This window comes from Macaca mulatta, chromosome 4 (assembly GCF_049350105.2).
Source record: "Macaca mulatta isolate MMU2019108-1 chromosome 4, T2T-MMU8v2.0, whole genome shotgun sequence".
Lineage (NCBI taxonomy): Eukaryota > Metazoa > Chordata > Mammalia > Primates > Cercopithecidae > Macaca > Macaca mulatta.
In genome coordinates, this window is record NC_133409.1 from 32,888,661 (window position 1) to 32,906,600 (window position 17,940).

Below are 17,940 nucleotides of genomic sequence, written 5' to 3' on the forward strand. Positions count from 1 at the left end.
ACAGATGGGAAGAGTCAATATTGTGAAAATGACCAAACTGCCCAAAGGAATCTACAGATTCAATGCAATTCCCAACAAAATACTAGTATCGTTCTTCACAGAACTAGAAAAAGCAATCCTAAAATTAATATGGAACCCAAAAAGAGCCCACATAGCCAAAGCAATACTAACCTAAAATAACAAATATGGAGGCATCACATTACTCAATTTCAAATTATACTACAAGACTATAGTCACCAAAACAACATGGTACTTGTATGAAAATATGCACATAGACCAATGGAACAGAATACAGAATCCAAAAATAAAGCCACTCACAGTCAGGTGATCATCAACAAAGCATACAAAAACCTAAGTTAGGGAAAGGACACCCTATTCAATAAATGGTGCTGGAAATACTGGCAATCCATATGTATGAGAATGAAACTGGATCCCCATTTCTCACATTATACAAAAATCAACTCAAGATGGATCAAAGATTTAAATCTAAGACCTGGAACCATAAAAATTCTAGAAGATAACATCAGAAAAATTCTTCTGGACATGAGCTTAGGCAAAGAATTCATGACTAAGACACCAAAAGAAAATGCCACAAAAATAAATAAATGGGACCAAATTAAACTGAAGAACTTCCACACAGCAAAAGAAATAAGCAGCAGAGTAAACAGACAACCCCCAGAGTGGGAGAAAATATTTGCAAAGTATGCATCCAACCAAGGACTAATATCTAGAATCTACAAGGAACTCAAACAAATAAGCAAGAAGTAAACTAATAACCCCACCAAAAAGTAGGCAAATGACATGAATAGACATTTCTCAAAAGACAATACACATATGAACAAGAAACATATGAAGAATGCCCAACGTAACTAATAATCAAAGAAATGCAAATTAAAACCACAATGAAATACCACCTTACTCCTGAAAGAAAGGTCATAATTAAAAAATAAAAAAATAAATAAATGATAGATTTTGGCATAAATCTAGTGAAAAGGGAACACTTTTACAATGCTGGTGAGAATGTAAATTAGTACAATCACTGTGGATAATAGTATGGAGATTCCTTAAAGAACTAAAAGTAGAACAATCCGGCAATTCCATTACTGCGTATCTACTCAAAGGAAGAAAGTCATTATATGAAAAAGACACATGCATACACATGCTTATAACAGCACAATTCACAATTGCAAAGATATGGAACTGATCTAACTGTCCATCAACCAACAGTGGATTTTTAAATGTAGTATATACCCACCATGGAATACTACTCATCCTTAAAAAGAAATGAAATAATGTCTTTTGCAGCAACTTGGATGGAGTTGGATGCAATTAGTCTAACTGCAATAACTCAGGAATGAAAAACCAAATATCATATGTTCTCACTTATAAGTAGGAGCTAAGCTACAAGGACACAAAGGCATAAGAGTGATAAATGAACTTTGGAGACTTAGCAGGGAAGGTTGGGAGGGGGTGAAGGATTAAAAGACTACATATTGGGTACAGTATTCACTGCTTTGTTGATGGGTGCACTAAAATCTCAGAAGTCACCACTAAAGAACTTCTCCATGTTATCAAAAACTACTTGTACCCCCAAATCTATGGAAATAATAATAATAATAATAACAACATAAACCATCTCTAAGGAAGCCCAGATATCAGACTTACTAGAGAAAAAAAACTTAAATTAGCTATTTTAAATATATGCAAAGAACTAAAGAAAATCACATCTACATAACTAGAACAAAAGTATGAGAATTATGTCTTACCAAATAGTTAATCTAAATCAAATGTGAAGAAAATTCAATTGAGATTATACCTTCAGAGGCAGAGGAAAAAAGTATAAAGAAAAGAACAGAGTCTCAAAGACCTATAGATCACCATAAAGCATAAGAATATATGAATAATAGGATTCCTAAAAGGCTAGAGGAGAGAGAGAGAGGTATAGAAAGAATATATAAAAAAACTAATGACAAAAATTTTCAAAATTTGATGAAAAACAATCTACATGTTCAAGAAACTTAATATACTTCAAGTAGACTAAACCCAGAGATTCATGCCTAGACCACATGATGATCAAATGGTTGAAAATCAAAGACAGCCTTGGAATCAACCCAAATGTCCACCAATGATAGACTGAATAAAGAAAATGTGGTACATACATACCATGGAATACTATGCAGTCATAAAAAATAACAAGATCACTTTGCAGGGTCATAGATAGAGCTGGAAGCCATTATCCTTAACAAACTAACACAGGAACAGAAAACCAAACACCAGATGTTCTCGCTTATAAGTGGGAACCGAGCAATGAGACCACATGGACACAGAGAGGGCAGCAACACACACTGGGGCCTTTTTGGGGTATTAGGGGTATTGGCGGAGGAAAAACATCAGGATAAATAGCTAATGCATGTTGGGCTTAATACCTAGGTGATGGGTTGATAGATGCAGCAAACTGCCATGGAACATGTTTACCTATGTAACAAACCTACATGTCCCGCACATGTATACCAGAACTTAAAAAAAAATAAATAAATTTTAAAAAAAGGAAAACAAAAATCAAATGCAAATGAAAAACTTTGAATATAGCAAAATAGAAACCATTCATCATGTACAAGATATCCTCAATAAGATTAAAAGCTAATTTTTACTCAGAAACTATGGAGGCCAAAAGCAGTAGGATGAGATATTTAGAATGCTGAAAGAAAAAGCCTATCAACCAAGAATTCTCTATTCAAGAAAATTGTCCTCTAAAACTTAAGGAGAAATTAAGAAATTTCTAGATAAATAAAAACTGAGAAAGTGTGACACTGTCAAACCTTCCCTACAAGAAATAGTAAAGCAAATCATTCAGGCTGAAATAAAAGGACACAAGACAGAACTCTCTTCCATATGAAGAAATAAAGAGTATTAATAAAGATAACTACAGAGGTAAATATAAAAGACAGTTTAAATACATAGTCTTGTTTGAAAATCTTTTGTCCTACCTGATTTAAAATTGCATAAATAACAATTACAAATCTATGTTTATGGGCACAACACATCTGTCAATAGAACAAAAACTTAGAGAACAGTAAAGAGAAATACGTGAATCCACTATTGTAACTGGAGACTTTAACATCCCGTTATAGACATGAAAAGATCCAGCAGGCAGAAAAACTAAGGGTACAGTTGAACTCAACAGAAACACCAATGAACTGGATATAATGGACATCTATAGATGACATCATCCAACCAACCACACCAGATTACACTTTCTTCTCAGGCTCACCTGGATATTCACCAAGATAGACCACATTCTAAGCCATAAAACACATTTATAGTTGGAAATTTTAAACAACATACTTCTCAATAAACCATTGATTAAAGACAAAATCTCAAGAGAAATGTTTAAAATGTTTTAAACTCGCTGAGAATAAAAATATAATATCAAAATGTGTGGAAAACAGAGAAGGCTGTGCTTAGAGGGAAATCTATAGCATCAAATGTATACACTAGAAAAGAAAAAAAAATGTAAAAATCAATAATCTAAACTTCCACCTTAAGAAACTTGAAAAACAAGAGCAAATTACATCCTAAGTAAGCAGAAAAAATAAAAATAAAAATTAGAGCAGTAATAATGCAACTGAAAGCAGCGAACCAACAAAGAAAATCAACAAAACTTCAAGCTGTTTATTTGAAAAGATCAATAAAATAGATGTGCTTCTTGCCAGGCTAACTAAGCTAAAAGGAGCGTAGACACAAATTTTTAAATCAAAAATGAAAGGGGGCATCATTACAAATCCAATGGACATTAAAAGGATAATAAAGGAATACCAGGGGCAACTCTATGCCCGCAAGTTTGATAACCTGTATGAAATAAGCCAACTCCTCAAAAGATACAATCTGCTAAAACTCACACAAGAAGAAATACACAATTTGAATAGGACTATTCCTATTAAATAAATTGAATTAATAATTAATAACCTCCCACAACAAAACACACCAGGCCTATATGGATTCACTGGTAAATTCTAACAAATATTTAGGGAAGAAATTACACACATTTTTACAATGTCTTCTGGAAAATATTAACAGAGGGAATAGTCCCTAACTCATTCTATGAGGCCAGCATTATTCTAATACCAAAACCAGGCACATGTGTTATAAGAAAACATCTCTCATTAACATAAATGGAAAAACTCTCAACCAAGTAGTATCAAATCAAAGCCAAGGATACATAGAAAAAATTATACACCACAGTTAAGTGGGTTTTATCCATATTTGTGTAAGGATGGTTTAACATTCAAAAATTAATTAATGTAATTCATCGCATCAACAGGCAAAAGAAAAAAATAATCACTCGATCATATCAATATATGCACAAAAATTATTTGACAAAATTCAACATCCATTCATGATTTTAAAAAAACCTCTCAGTAAATTAGAAATAAAAGTTTCCTCAATTTGATAAATAACATCTTTTAAAAAAATCATATAGTTGACATCTTACTTCATGTTGAGAAGTTAGAACTTTTCAGCTAAGATCAGGAACAAAGTTAGCATGGCACCTTTTACCACTCCTTTTTAATATTGTACTAGAAGTCCTAACAAATGGAATAAGACAAGAAAAGGAAATAAAAGGGATATTGATTGGAAAGGATAAAATAAAATTGTCTTTGTTCACAGGTAAAATGATTGTCTATGTAGAAAATCTGAAAAAAATCATAAAAAGCCTCCTAGAAGTAATAAGTAATTATAGCAAAGTTACACTTGGAATAAATGATAAAGTAAAGCAAGTTTACAAGACATAAGTTTGATACAAAAGTCATTTTCCTATATGCCAGCAATAAAGAAGAAAATTTGAAATTTAAAATGCAATACTGCCGGGCATCATGATTCACGCCTATAATCCCAGCACTTTGGGAGGCCAAGGCGGGTGGATCACGAAGTCAGGAGTTCGAGATCAGCCTGGCCAACATGGTGAAACCTCATCTTTACTAAACATACAAAAATTAGTTGGTTGTGGTGGCAGGCACCGGTAGTCCCAGCTACTCAGGAGGCTGAGGCAGGAGAATTACTTGAACCCAGGAGGTGGAGGTTGCAGTGAACGAGATTGCAGCACTGCATTCCAGCCTGGGCAACAGAGCGAGGCTCTGTCTCAAAAAAGAAAAAAACAACAATACCATTTACATTATCATCCCCCCCAATAAAATACTTAGATATAAATCTAGCAAAATATGTACAAGTTCAACATGAGGAAGACTGTAACATTCTGATGAGAAACATCGAAAACTGAAATAATGAAGAGATATTTTATGTTCATCCATAGAAAGACTCAACATTGTCAAGATGTCAGTTATTCCAAACTAGATCTATAGATTAAATACAATCTCAATAAAAATCCCAGCAAATTATTTTGTGGATATTAACTAATTCTCTAATTTATATGGAGATGCAAAAGCCACAGAATAGCTAACACCATTTTGAAGGAGAAAAACAAGTTTAAAGGACTGGCGCTACCTGATGTCAAGACTTACTACTAAGCAACAGTGATCAAGGCAGTGTGGTATTGGTGAAAGAATAAACAAATAGATCAATGCAACAGAATGGAGAGCCCAGGAGTAGTCTCATGCAAATATGGTTAACTGGTTTATGACAAAGGAAAAGGAAATACAATAGAAGTAAAGATACTCTTTTGAACAGACGATGCTAGAACAAGTGGATGCCCATATGCAAAGAAATGAATCCAGGCACATACCTTATGCCCTTAATAAAAATTAACTCAAAATGAATCATAGTCCTAAATGTAAAATGCAGAATTCTTAGACAATAACATAGGAGAAAACCTAGATAACCTTGGATTTAGTGGTGACTTTTAGATTCAACACCAAAGGCACAATTCATGAAAGAAAGAATTGATAACCTAGACTTCATTAAAACTAAAAACTTCTCTGCTAATGATACTCTCAAAAGTATGAGAAGACAAGCCACAGAATGGGAGAAAATATTTGCAAGAGGCAAATCTGATAAAGACTGTTACCCAAAATATGCAAAGAATTATTGAAACATAACAAGAAAAACAAGAACCCAATTAAAAAAAAAAAATAAGCAAAAGGAACCTAAAGTATAATTTAAAAAAAAAAGTTTAAGATATTGGAAAAATAAAGAGGTGCAGAAAATGCTAAATTCACCAAAAAAAAAAAAAAAAAAAAAAAGAGCAAAAGACTTGAACACCAAAAATGTACTGATAGCAAACAAGCATACGAAAAGCACATCCTGAATACATGCCATCAGGGCATTGCAAATTAACACAATGATATACCATAAGGGTCTCCTTATAAAATGTCCAAAATCCAAAATATTGACAAAGTCAAATAGTGGTGAGGATGTGGAACAAAATAAACTCTCATTTATTTTTGGGGGGAATGCAAAATAGTACAGCTACTTTGGAATATAGTTTGGCAGTTTCTTTAAACTAAACATACTCTTACTATACAGTCCAGCAATCACACTCCTTGGTATTTACCCAAAGGAGTTCAAAACATAACCTACCTTAAATGTGCTCAGAACACTTACATTAGCCTGCAGTTAGTAAAAACAAAATTCAAAATTTGATGTATGCTTTCTATGGAATGCATATTGCTTTTGCATCATTGTAAACTTGAAAAAATATAATCATGTCATCATAAGTCGGGGACTATCTGTAGTTTGAAAGTAAAAGAATAAAAGATGAGAGACCTTGCAAATATTAACTGGAAGAAAACTGGAGTGACTATATTAATACCAGACAAAATAGACTTTAAAACAAAAATTGCTGCTAGAGTCAAAAGATATTATATAATGGTAAAAGGATCACTCTATCAAGAAGAGATAACAATTACAAATACATATACCCCTACCATCAGAGCCCCCAAATACATGAAGCAAAAGCTGACAGAATTGAAGGGAAAATAAACAATTCAACAACAGTAGATGGAAACGTCAACACTTCACTTTCAATAATGACTAAAACTAGATAGAAGATACACAAAGAAATAGAAGACTTGAACAACACACATAAACCAACAGACATCTGTAGAACACTTACCCAACAAAAATAGAATATACTTTCTTCTCGAGTGAATACAGAACATTCTCTAGATCATATATTAGTCTAAAAAAAAAGTCTCACTAAATTTAAAAGGACTGAGTCATACAAAATATGTCATCTGACCATAATACAATAAAATTAGAAATCAATATGAAAAGGAAATTTGGGAAATTCACAAATAAGGAAGAATGTTTTAAAATACTATTTGACTTTTTAAGTTGAAAATCTAATTGGGAACTTAAATAGTTTTAAATAGAGCATAAATAAAGAGATGCGGCTATTAAAATTTTTGAATAACATTAGCGTCCTTGATTTCTATCTTTCTCACCAGTGCCGATGTAGAAGAATTATCCCTGTATCTGGGATAACTTTCATCATTATCTAGGAGCTCTCTTTGAAAAAAGAAACTATACCCTAACCAGTGCCAATCATTTTACCCTTCCATTTTCACCCTATTCTTTTCAATAAAATTGTTTTATAAACATCATTTTCAAATTGTTACTTAATAGATGCAAGATTATCATGCCAATTGGAAGTTCAAAAGAATATTCTAAATGGCAACTCCCCAAGTTAAACTGTTAGCCAAAAACTAAGTGTTCGCACCATTCTAATAAGAAAAAACTCTTTCTACCAAAAGATTCTAGTCATTTTAACTTACTATTTATTATGTTCATCTTTTTCTAAATACCTTGGGGATTATTGCAATAAATAAGATTCAGATTCTGCCCGCAGCAACCTTGTGATCTATTAGACAAATGGTGGTAGTCAGACAAGTAGACAAATAACCTCAATTACATGCAAAATGTGACAAATGCAATGATTAAGGCACGAAAGACTATAGTGATTTAAAAAGGGAATTGTTACATCTAATTAGAGTACTTAAGAGAGGCATCTTATAAAGTAATGGTTCTCAACACTGGCTGCTCATTAGTATCACACTGGGAGCTTTAAGAAACCTTGATGACCAGACTTTGCCACAGAGCAAACAAATCAGAATATCTCATATAAGTGGCCTGAACATCAGAATTTTTTAAAGCTCCCTGGGTGATTCTAATGTGCAGCCAAATTTGAGAATCATTGTTATAAAAGACAAGTAAGAAAGACATAGAATTGAACAACGTGTAAAGTTTCACTTGAAAGGGAACTGGATACTAGAGCACTTGAAAAAATCCTCACTTCAATATAACTAACATATTTTCATTCTTCCAACTTCAGCTCAATTAAAGCATCCCTAAAAAGCTTTTCCTGACTCCTCCAATGATAGTCATAATATCTTAAAAATGGTAATAAAAGCTGACACTTTTTAATGCACCTTGCAGTATGTCACGTACCATTCTAAGCACTAAATATATTTCAATACGTAGCCCTCCCAATAATGCTAGGAGATAGATAGTATTATTATTCCCATTTTACATGAAAGGAAGGTAAATAACTTGTCAAAGTTATCCAGCTAAGAAGTAGCAGAGCTGGAATTCAATTACAATGGCTCCAGAATCCCTGTTCTGAAACACAACCAACTATAGTCTGATATTCCTTTTCAAGCCCCACAAAGGACACAGTATACTTCCATCACACCATGAAACATATTATATTGTAAAGGTTTGTGAGATTTTTCTCTTCTACTAGTCATTCATTCATTCATCCAGTTAACAATTACTGAGCACACACTCAATTGTGCCAAAAATTGTGCTTGGTTTTTGAATCAGAAATACAAAATCACATGTTCATATTTCATGTCAAGGAGTTTTAGTCTAGAGCAGAGTTCAGCAAACTACAGTTGATGAGTCAAATCCTGCTTGCCACTTGTTTTTGTAAATAAAGATTTATTGAGCCATAGCTATGCTCATTGGTTTATGTATTATCCAGAGCTGCTTTCGTGCTACAACATAAATAGCATAGTGAAATAGGTGTGACAGAGACCCTCTGGCCACAAAGCCTAAAAGATTTACTATCTGGCTCTTTATAGAAAAAGTTTGCCAACTCCTAGTGTAAAAAATATGACAAATGAGGAAGTCATCAATGACTGTCCAATGAGGTGTATGCTATGAGGCCCAAGATACTGTGGGAACATAAAAGAGAAATCTAGATTAGGTTAGAGGGTCAGCAAAAGTCTTCTAGATGGCATGATACTTGAGTTAGTTTTGGAAGGCTGAGTAGAGTCAATTAGATAAAAAAAGACCAGGGAGACTTTTCAGTAATATTACATAGGCAAGGTCAACGGTGATCCAAGGAGCCAGAGTAATGACAGTAAGAATAGCAAACAGGTGGATATGCTTAAATGATATTACTTAGTTCTACAGAATTTATGAAAATATATCTTTGATTTCTTGGTTCTCATTATTTAGCACAACTAACGGTGTGTATAGAGTTGGAACTCACTAAATGTTTGTTAACCAAAAAGATTACTTCTTAAGTACAAGATAAACATCTTTCACTTTAAAAAAGGAGAAAATAGTTGCCTTCCATTTGTTCTTAAAATGATCAAACTATAACAATTCTGGATTTTTTTCACCCATTGTCCTAGAGTGAAAAAAAGACCATTTTTTTCTCATTTTCAGTTGTGTATATATACATCATATTAACAATATAGTTGTACAAATGATAAGTGGTTGCAATACACTGTACCTGGAAAATTCATAGGCAGTTCAAATGGCTGTAGAGACTCACAACCTTCCATCTGCTCACAAATTTCAGCTATGATCTTCTTAATTTTGAGACCAGTAATTTTAATCACTTCTCCTGTTGAAAAACAGCATTCATTTCCAAACATTTCATAAATAGAGCCTAAAAGGAAAGAAAAGTTAAAACAGCTTTTTAAAAAGAAAACAGTGAAAAACAAAGTAGACTCAAAAGCTTAATATAAAGTGTTTTAATTCAGTTCCTGTCTTAGCTACCTACTAAACAGGAATTTAATCAAGCTTGGCAAAATGGACAGCATAGACCAGAAAAATATTAGATTTTCACTTTTTCCACTGGGCCAAGTATAAATAATCTTATTTTCTTTATTTTTGTAAATTGAATTTATGGTTTCCTCAGCACCCTTAGCTCATCTTACCATGGTCAAACTACAAACATATCTCCCACTACTGAGATTTATGATCTGTTTTTGCTGGGTCATAAAATTAAGCTTATATGACTCAACAATGATCTAAGTAACAACTGCAAACAAGGTTGTCATACAATCGGATATGAAAAGACAGAGGGTTGCACACTAGGGCTTCATATTAACGGGATCATATTTATTTATTAGATCTGGTTCTCTTCATTAGCATGAAAGTAAAACTTTTTGCCCATATTTATCTGTTGGTTTTTGACAAGCTAGAAACCATTCTGAATATCTTTATGGCGATAGGGGGCAGACCAACCCAGATAAACTGAAAAGCTTCATTTTAGGATTTCAGTCTTCTTCTTGACAAAATTTTTATCATAGGTGCTACAGCTAAGTTTTCATTCACTTATTTTCCTTTAATATTCCCTGACGGAAGGACAGTGGGTAGTAAAATAACCAGCAGATGAGCAACAGGCAAGAGCAGAGGCAAAAATTCTGGATAATCTACCCCCACTGAAAAGGAAACAACCTAAAAATGACATTTCTGGCATATTATTGCTTTACAATTCAACACTAAACTTAAAGCTGGTATATAGAGCTGTGAGCTTTTATATATATCAATTGTTCCTGACCTCCAAGATGGTTTGCATTGCCTTTGCCATACTAAATGTAAAGTATATGAGCACAGCATTTTAGGTTTGCTAATTTGTTTTCTGAATTTTTCTGTATTGAGCCACCTCCTCATAGAATTGTTCCTATACAGCATGCACCTCAAATGTTTTTATGGCATTAATGGTTGTCAGAAAAGTCATTAAGCCTGACATCCAATGTAGCTCTAAACAACAACTCTGAGGTCATACCAGAGTCCTAGTAGGTGACAGGGCACACTCAAATTAGAATAATTTCAGGAGGTTTATCATAGGGGCCATCTTTAAAAAGTGGCACAGACAGTTCTAAGCAACCAAAGAAAACAAATGTCCTGACCTCACTCTTCTCCAAAGGCATCCCATTAACCAAATTCTGCCAGAAGCCAGAGGACAAGTGAGTTGCTAATGTCCCCACAGAAGTCAGTCTCCCAGGCAGAGTGGGTATGAAAATCCAGCACACCCACATTACTGTCCATATCTTAGCAAGAAGCACTTTTGCAGACAAGAAGAATACATCTAAAGAATACATCTTAAAGATAATCTATCCGTTCCTCAAGCTTTGAGTACATATTTCCATAACCCTCTCCTTGTCTCATACTATTCCCTTAACTACACATGTGTTCATATTTTCATTAACTTTAATACATAGTGTTATCAGCAGGCTCAAGTCCTTTGTGGAACAAATTGAGATATTAAAAATACTAATAAATCCCCAGTAACATTTTCCTCCAATTGACTCTGAATGGTTATTTGCTATGATCCTCATTTGGCAATTAATCACATACTAACATTTTATATCTTTAGTATTATCTCAGCCTATACTTAACTTTTTATGTTTGTTTTTATGACTCCCAATTCAATTTTAAACTTCATGAGACGAAATATCGCATTACATTCTTGTATGACTACAACACATCAACTTCCCCTCTTCATTCATTCAGCAAACTTTGATTAAAAAAAAAAAAACCTACTATGTTGTTTATTGGCAAAAGGAATCAGAGATAAAAATTGCTTCCCCCCAGAAGCATTGTCTTGAAGGGAAAGAACAATTAAGGAGACAATTGCGACAGATTATGAGAAAGGTGTAATAAAGGAAATACAGGGCATTGTGGGAGTATACTGAAGGCATTTAATCATGCAATTACATGAAAAAGAGATTAAAGAAGGATTCATGGAGGAGATGGCGGCAGATTTGAGTTTTAAAGGGAGAGTCAGAGGACACCAGGACAGGCAGAGGAAATAGTATTTGAAAAGGTACTGACGTGTGAAAGAGCCTGATACATTCTGGAAACTTTAAGTACTTTGTTATGTCTAAAATGTAAAGTAAGAAAGAGGAAGTGGTAAAAACAGAGACTAGAGAAGTAGAGGGAGTCCAGATGGTTCAGAGCGTTCATTATTGATTCATTATCAATAAATAAAAAAGCAATTCAAAGTCTGAAGCAACCTCAAAGTCAGATAATCTACATTTCCAGTTATCATGGTCCAAGAACACATTTAATGATAGGTCATTTGTACTCTAAGTGTTTGCTATACAAACCTTGGTCCACTGCATCACCTGAGAGCTTGTTAGAATCTTAGACCCCAGACCTGCTGAATCAGAACCTGTGTTTTTAACAAGATCCCTAGATGATTTATAAGTACATTAAGGTTTGCAAACGTTGGCCTAGGCAACAAATGGATAACAAAATAGTCTCTGTTTTGAAATTGTTGCAAAACTAACAGAGAGGGGAGAATGTGTTAAGCAGAGAAAACACTGGGCGTCATTGAGTTAGAGGATGTTATAAGTGGAGAGAGGGAAAGGGAAGGATTTTAAGTAAAGGAGCAAGAAGTAAAATTTTTCTTTGTCACGTTAAATGGAACATAGTTTAACCTAGCCCATCTCAGCTGAAGTCTGTCGGGCTTAATTTCAGTGCAATGGTTATCTAATTGTAAATGTAATGTATATCAAATTGGCTGAGTTGGAATGTCATCTTTCTTTTAAAGGTTCAATTGTAATTCAAAATAAAAAGATAAATTTGTGTGAGATTTCATACCATTTCACATGGAACAGAAGCCAGAGAGTTCTATAAAAACAAATTTCATGAGTCTTGGTCACCACAAGAAAAGCTTTTGACTCTGCAGGTCTTTTTCCAAGCAAGTCTTTCCTTTTGGAAGAAAAAAGGTCACTTATTTCAGTCACATAAGGAAAAGAACATCTTGTAAATGCTAATCTTTTATAATTTCTCTTTAATATTTTGTGACTTCCAATTTTCTTCAACCAAGAAAGCTGTTAACTCATTTTTAATAAAGAAAGTGTTCAGAGACATCCAGCACTAGAAAGTTATGTCTATGATAGGTGACAGGGACATATAGCAAAGCTCAAGTCCCTAAAACTGGAAATCTTGTACTTTGTTAACACTAATATAATGTGTCTTAAAATATATTTTTTCTTCACGATAAATTAAAATGGTGAGTTTAAAAATAGCCAACTTTCATTATCTCAGAGCAAACACATAATATGTGTAATTGCTTTTAAAAAATTGCTGAGATGTGTTTCTGAAATATATCTGTGTATATATAGACATACATATTAAAATGGCTTTCATTTCATTTTAACCATAAAACATGTATTTTGAATATGCAAATCTCAAATCTATTAAATCTTTACAGACTGATTCTTTCCAAGTCAGAGCATATGTATTCAGGATAATGCCAAACATCAGAGAAAGCTGGAACAAAGCAGCCTGTTTTCAGTGATCAAACATTGCCCCTGAAGGCTGTAATGAAAGAGCCATGTGCCTTTGAAATCACCTTTTCTGTAATGCTACTTTGCTCAATAAAAACGACACATTAATATCCTTTTATGAGCTCATCTCTTGTTTGACAATCCATATAAGCAATGTTGTGATCACATCAGAGCAGCCAAAACAATTGGTTCAATAGATTTTCTTCCATCTTCCCTCCAAAGTTAAAAATGTATGACAGTCAGCAAAGAGGAAACTACATTGGATGCTTCTTCCCTTTACTCAAATGCATTCTCCCTCCACTACTGCCTGCCCTCCCACCCCCAGCCACTATACCAGGCCACCCATCCCTTTACATCCTCATCAACTTTTCAAAGTCCAACCAATTCCAAAGTTTCAGCCCATATTCATCATTTTCTTCAAAGCCTTCCATGATTCCTACACGTAAGTAAGAATTAATTCTGTCCTCTGTGCTCTGATAGCACTTCATGCGTATCTCCATTATAGCCCTTATGTGATTATTATCACTACTTCAATTAGAGTGTTATGTATATTTTGGAATTATTATGATTTCCTAGAGAAGAGAAGAGACATTATCTTAACTATATGTATACCTTCCCCACAGCTAGTAAAACAGTTTTTATCACTTATTAGATCATTAGTGAATGTTGTTATAATTTTGTTTCACTGTAAAATGACAATTTTTGCGAATATAATAGTGGTCCTTCTACATAAGCAGTTTAAAGCATGGTCAAGTCAAAGGTTTTTGAATGGGTTATATCTTTATTTGGTGTGTTTGATATCTAATATACAAGCAAAGTATATGCAAGCTGGCCACATTGTGAATTCCCTAGACAAGGAGTAATGAGGGTAGTGGTTCTATAATATGAATCTCTACTTGTTAAGTTTGCATAAAGAGGGAGCTCATGTGATCATCTGAGATATGTTTTTATAAGTTAGGAAATTATAACTGCAAAGTATGGCTGATAGTGTCTGACAGAACCATATCCAGTGGGGTTGCCAGTGGAGATGCATCGTTGCTCATTATAAATAGATGTGATTATTTTTTGCTTCAGGATAGCACAAGTTATCAAGAAGGAGCATCCCTCTAAAGGAAATGTTTAAGTGTAAAACTATTTTATTGGCAATTGTGTACCTAGACATGGAAGTTGATATGACATTGCGACCATTATAGTGATAAATTCAGTTTTCCAAATGAACCTCTAGATAAGCAGCCACAGGAATGAAGTTCAAAAGAGGCCATGGTTGCAATAGACATTTATGTGGCCAGTCTTCCATAAAGAGATGGTCTGCATTTTCTGTAAGGCAGAGACAATGTCATTCCCACTCTATGAAGAATGTGTCTAAAAATAAGTGAGCATGATATTTTAATGCAATGTACATATAAGTAGACATGAAAAAACAAGCTTTCAGCTTTACTAAGGGTGGATTCTTCTAGTTGGACACTAGATATACCACTAAGAGGTACATCTGAATAATGCTAGGGAATGATCCTTCCAGGCCATAGAGATTCTCTCATCCCCAAAACATCAGTATTAAGATGGCAAAACATTGGGATTACATAATAAGAAAAGTTATGGCTGTGCTAAGAACTAAGGTAAAATCTCTCTAACCTCTAAGAATACAGGATTTTTCTTGTGAATTGGGGGTTTAAGTATTATCCAGGAAGTCAAATCTAAAGACTGAAATATGCAAAAGACTGTAGTAAATGTTGGTGAGTCTTACATAAAACATCTCAACATGGGGAAGCAATAAAAGTTCCTACAAATTGGAAATGCTGGGGCTTGAGAGCCAAAAATAAATAAATAAATAAATAAAATCAGATTAAAATAGTACTAGGGTCAAAACCCAGAAAAGCACAACATTTCAATCACTCTGAGTGATGTGCGAGTGATGTGCAAGAAATTCAAATGACTAAGTTTCAGTGATAGAAGAATAATAAATCACTGTTTCATGCACTAGCCAAAAATGTGTTTGTTTAATGGCAAATTTATTAATTTAATAGATTAAATAAAACTGTACTAAGAGGGCTTACAAGTGGTTGTCATGATAGAAGTCATCATTGTGTCTCACTGAGTCAACATTATCAGAGCAAAGGGATTTGAGGGTATGTGTATGAAATAAATATCCCTCCTGTGTATTCACAAAACATTTGTCTATGATTGTGGAACAAATCAGTGATTGTACATCTTCTGACACTATTATTGATCAAATATTTCCCATATTTCACCCAAATTTTAAGCCTCAAAATGACATAAATAATATCATAATTTTATATATAAACACTATTGCATTGGGAGTTGGCTTATTGTTTTAGGAAGGACTTGGTTTCAAGTACATTTTATACACATCAACATCTCTGCCTACATTTTTATATCTTAAATGTTGAATAAATTTAATATAGACATCTATAGTCATTTAAAATTATAAACTTCTTCTGTATTTCCATTTAATGAATACATATGTACTGATTGCATTGATTACACAGGGACCCTAATGGGGTATAGTGTGTTCGCACAATACATACAAAATAAAGCTTCATGCTATTATATATTTCCCTAACTTTGTTAGCATTAATTAAACACTCCATTAACTATTCTGCTTGCAAATTTTAGTTTAGAAATTGAGAATAAAGACTGGGCACAGTGGCTCACACCTGTAAGCCCAGCACTTTGGGAGGCCGAGGTGGGTGGATCACCTGAGTTTAGGAGTTCAAGAGCAGCCTAGTCAATGTGGCGAAACCTGTCTCTACTAAAAATACAAAAATTAGCTGGGCATGGTGGCGGGTGCCTGTAATCCCAGCTACCTGGGAGGCTGAGGCGGGAGAATCACTGGAACCCAGGAGGTGAAGGTTGCAGTGAGCTGAGATTGTACCACTGCACTCCAGCCTGCATGACAGAGTAAGACTCTAAAGAAAGAAAGCAAAGGAAAGAAAAGGAAAGGAAAGGAAAGGAAAGGAAAGGAAAGGAAAGGAAAGGAAAGGAAAGGAAAGGAAACAGTAAAGGCTTAAATTTTTTAATAAATTTTGGAGGTCATTCATTGAAATTGTGCTTATATTTTGCATTATTTAATTTTATTTTTATAACTCATTTTATTGCATTTTATCAAAGTACTAATTCATGATGGATCAGAAAAGGAAAATGAATTAGGTCTTCACCACAGATAGTTTTGGAAACGCTTCCAGAAGGAATTAAGTGCAAACATATGACCACAGTCAAGGCAGGAAACAAGGATGTAGTCTCAAGGAGTTAGAAAGTTAGAGTAAATTTCAATATCCTGAAAAAGGAAAGTTATAACCTAATACATAAAGTCTTAATCAGTGTTATTAACTCATCTATCTCAATGACACAGCAGCCTGAGTGTCCTAGCTAAAAGACACAGGAATTTTAATCAATTTGACAGTAATAATTCTAATTGCAAGTTATTGGACTGGCATTCTGATTTCTACCTTATATTCTTCTGAGTTGTATGAGTTAATGCTGATCCTAATTGACCATGGATGCTTTGAGTTGCTGGACCTACACAGCTCAGTTCTAAAGCCATAAGCAAGTGAAATCTCCCTAGGAAGTAAATTCTTTTTTTTCTTTTTTTTTCGCTCTGTTGCACAGGCTGGAGTCCAGTGGCGCAATCTCAGCTCATTGCAACCTCCGCCTCCTACATTCAAGTGATTCTCCTACCTCACCCTACCAAATAGCTGGGATTACAGGCGCTCACCATCATGCCAAGATAATTTTTGTATTTTCAGTAGAGACAGGGTTTCACCATGTTGGCCAGGCTAGTCTTGAACTCCTGACTTCAAGTGATCCACCCACCTCGGCCTCCCAAAGTGCTGGGATTACAGGTGTCAACCACCCTGCCCAGCCCCAGGAGATGAATTCTATGCCTTCTACCTAAATAACAGGCCAAGTAGTCTCCATGAGAGAGACAGCAAATATGTGCAGTATATTCTACCATTTGTCCCTCCCATCACTAATCATCCAAGGTATATTTTGAGCTGACTCTAGATATGACCTAATAATCCTCAACATCAAGTTCTAGGTGACTATCCATCAGTTGAAGATGGCATGCCAGGTATTAATTATGCCCAGCCCAGTCCTGCACTATGACTCATCTTGCTTTCTTTAAGCCCCTTGGCTAATATTTTTAAAGACTTTAATCCTCAAATTGGGCTAATTTACTCCCAAAGGCTTGGTCTAATGAAATCTGGCAGAAGAATACAGAACTCTTCATTCAATCATTTATTCCAGGTCAGTTGTCTGAATTGAGGCATAAAACTCTAACTTGATAATAATCACAGTTGTATACAACCCAATGGCAGTTGTAGAATGAGTTTAAATTTCATTTACATTTCTGAGTGCTAGCAGCTTTAATGATCTCGCGAATCATTGCATCTCAGACAGGAAAATTTAAATATTCTTTTATCCTGTT

At 34.2% G+C, this 17,940-nt stretch overlaps 1 protein-coding gene across 4 annotated transcripts in view; it reads right to left on the reverse strand.

The window, feature by feature from the left end:
- Positions 1-17,940, reverse strand: part of THEMIS (thymocyte selection associated) — a 226,283-nt gene that overhangs the window by 155,834 nt on the left and 52,509 nt on the right. For all 4 annotated transcript variants that reach the window (XM_077999396.1, XM_077999395.1, XM_015137482.3 and 1 more), the window contains exon 3: positions 9,698-9,856. In XM_077999396.1, the coding sequence (XP_077855522.1) occupies positions 9,698-9,856 (159 nt within the window). The remainder of the gene's footprint in view (positions 1-9,697; positions 9,857-17,940) is intronic.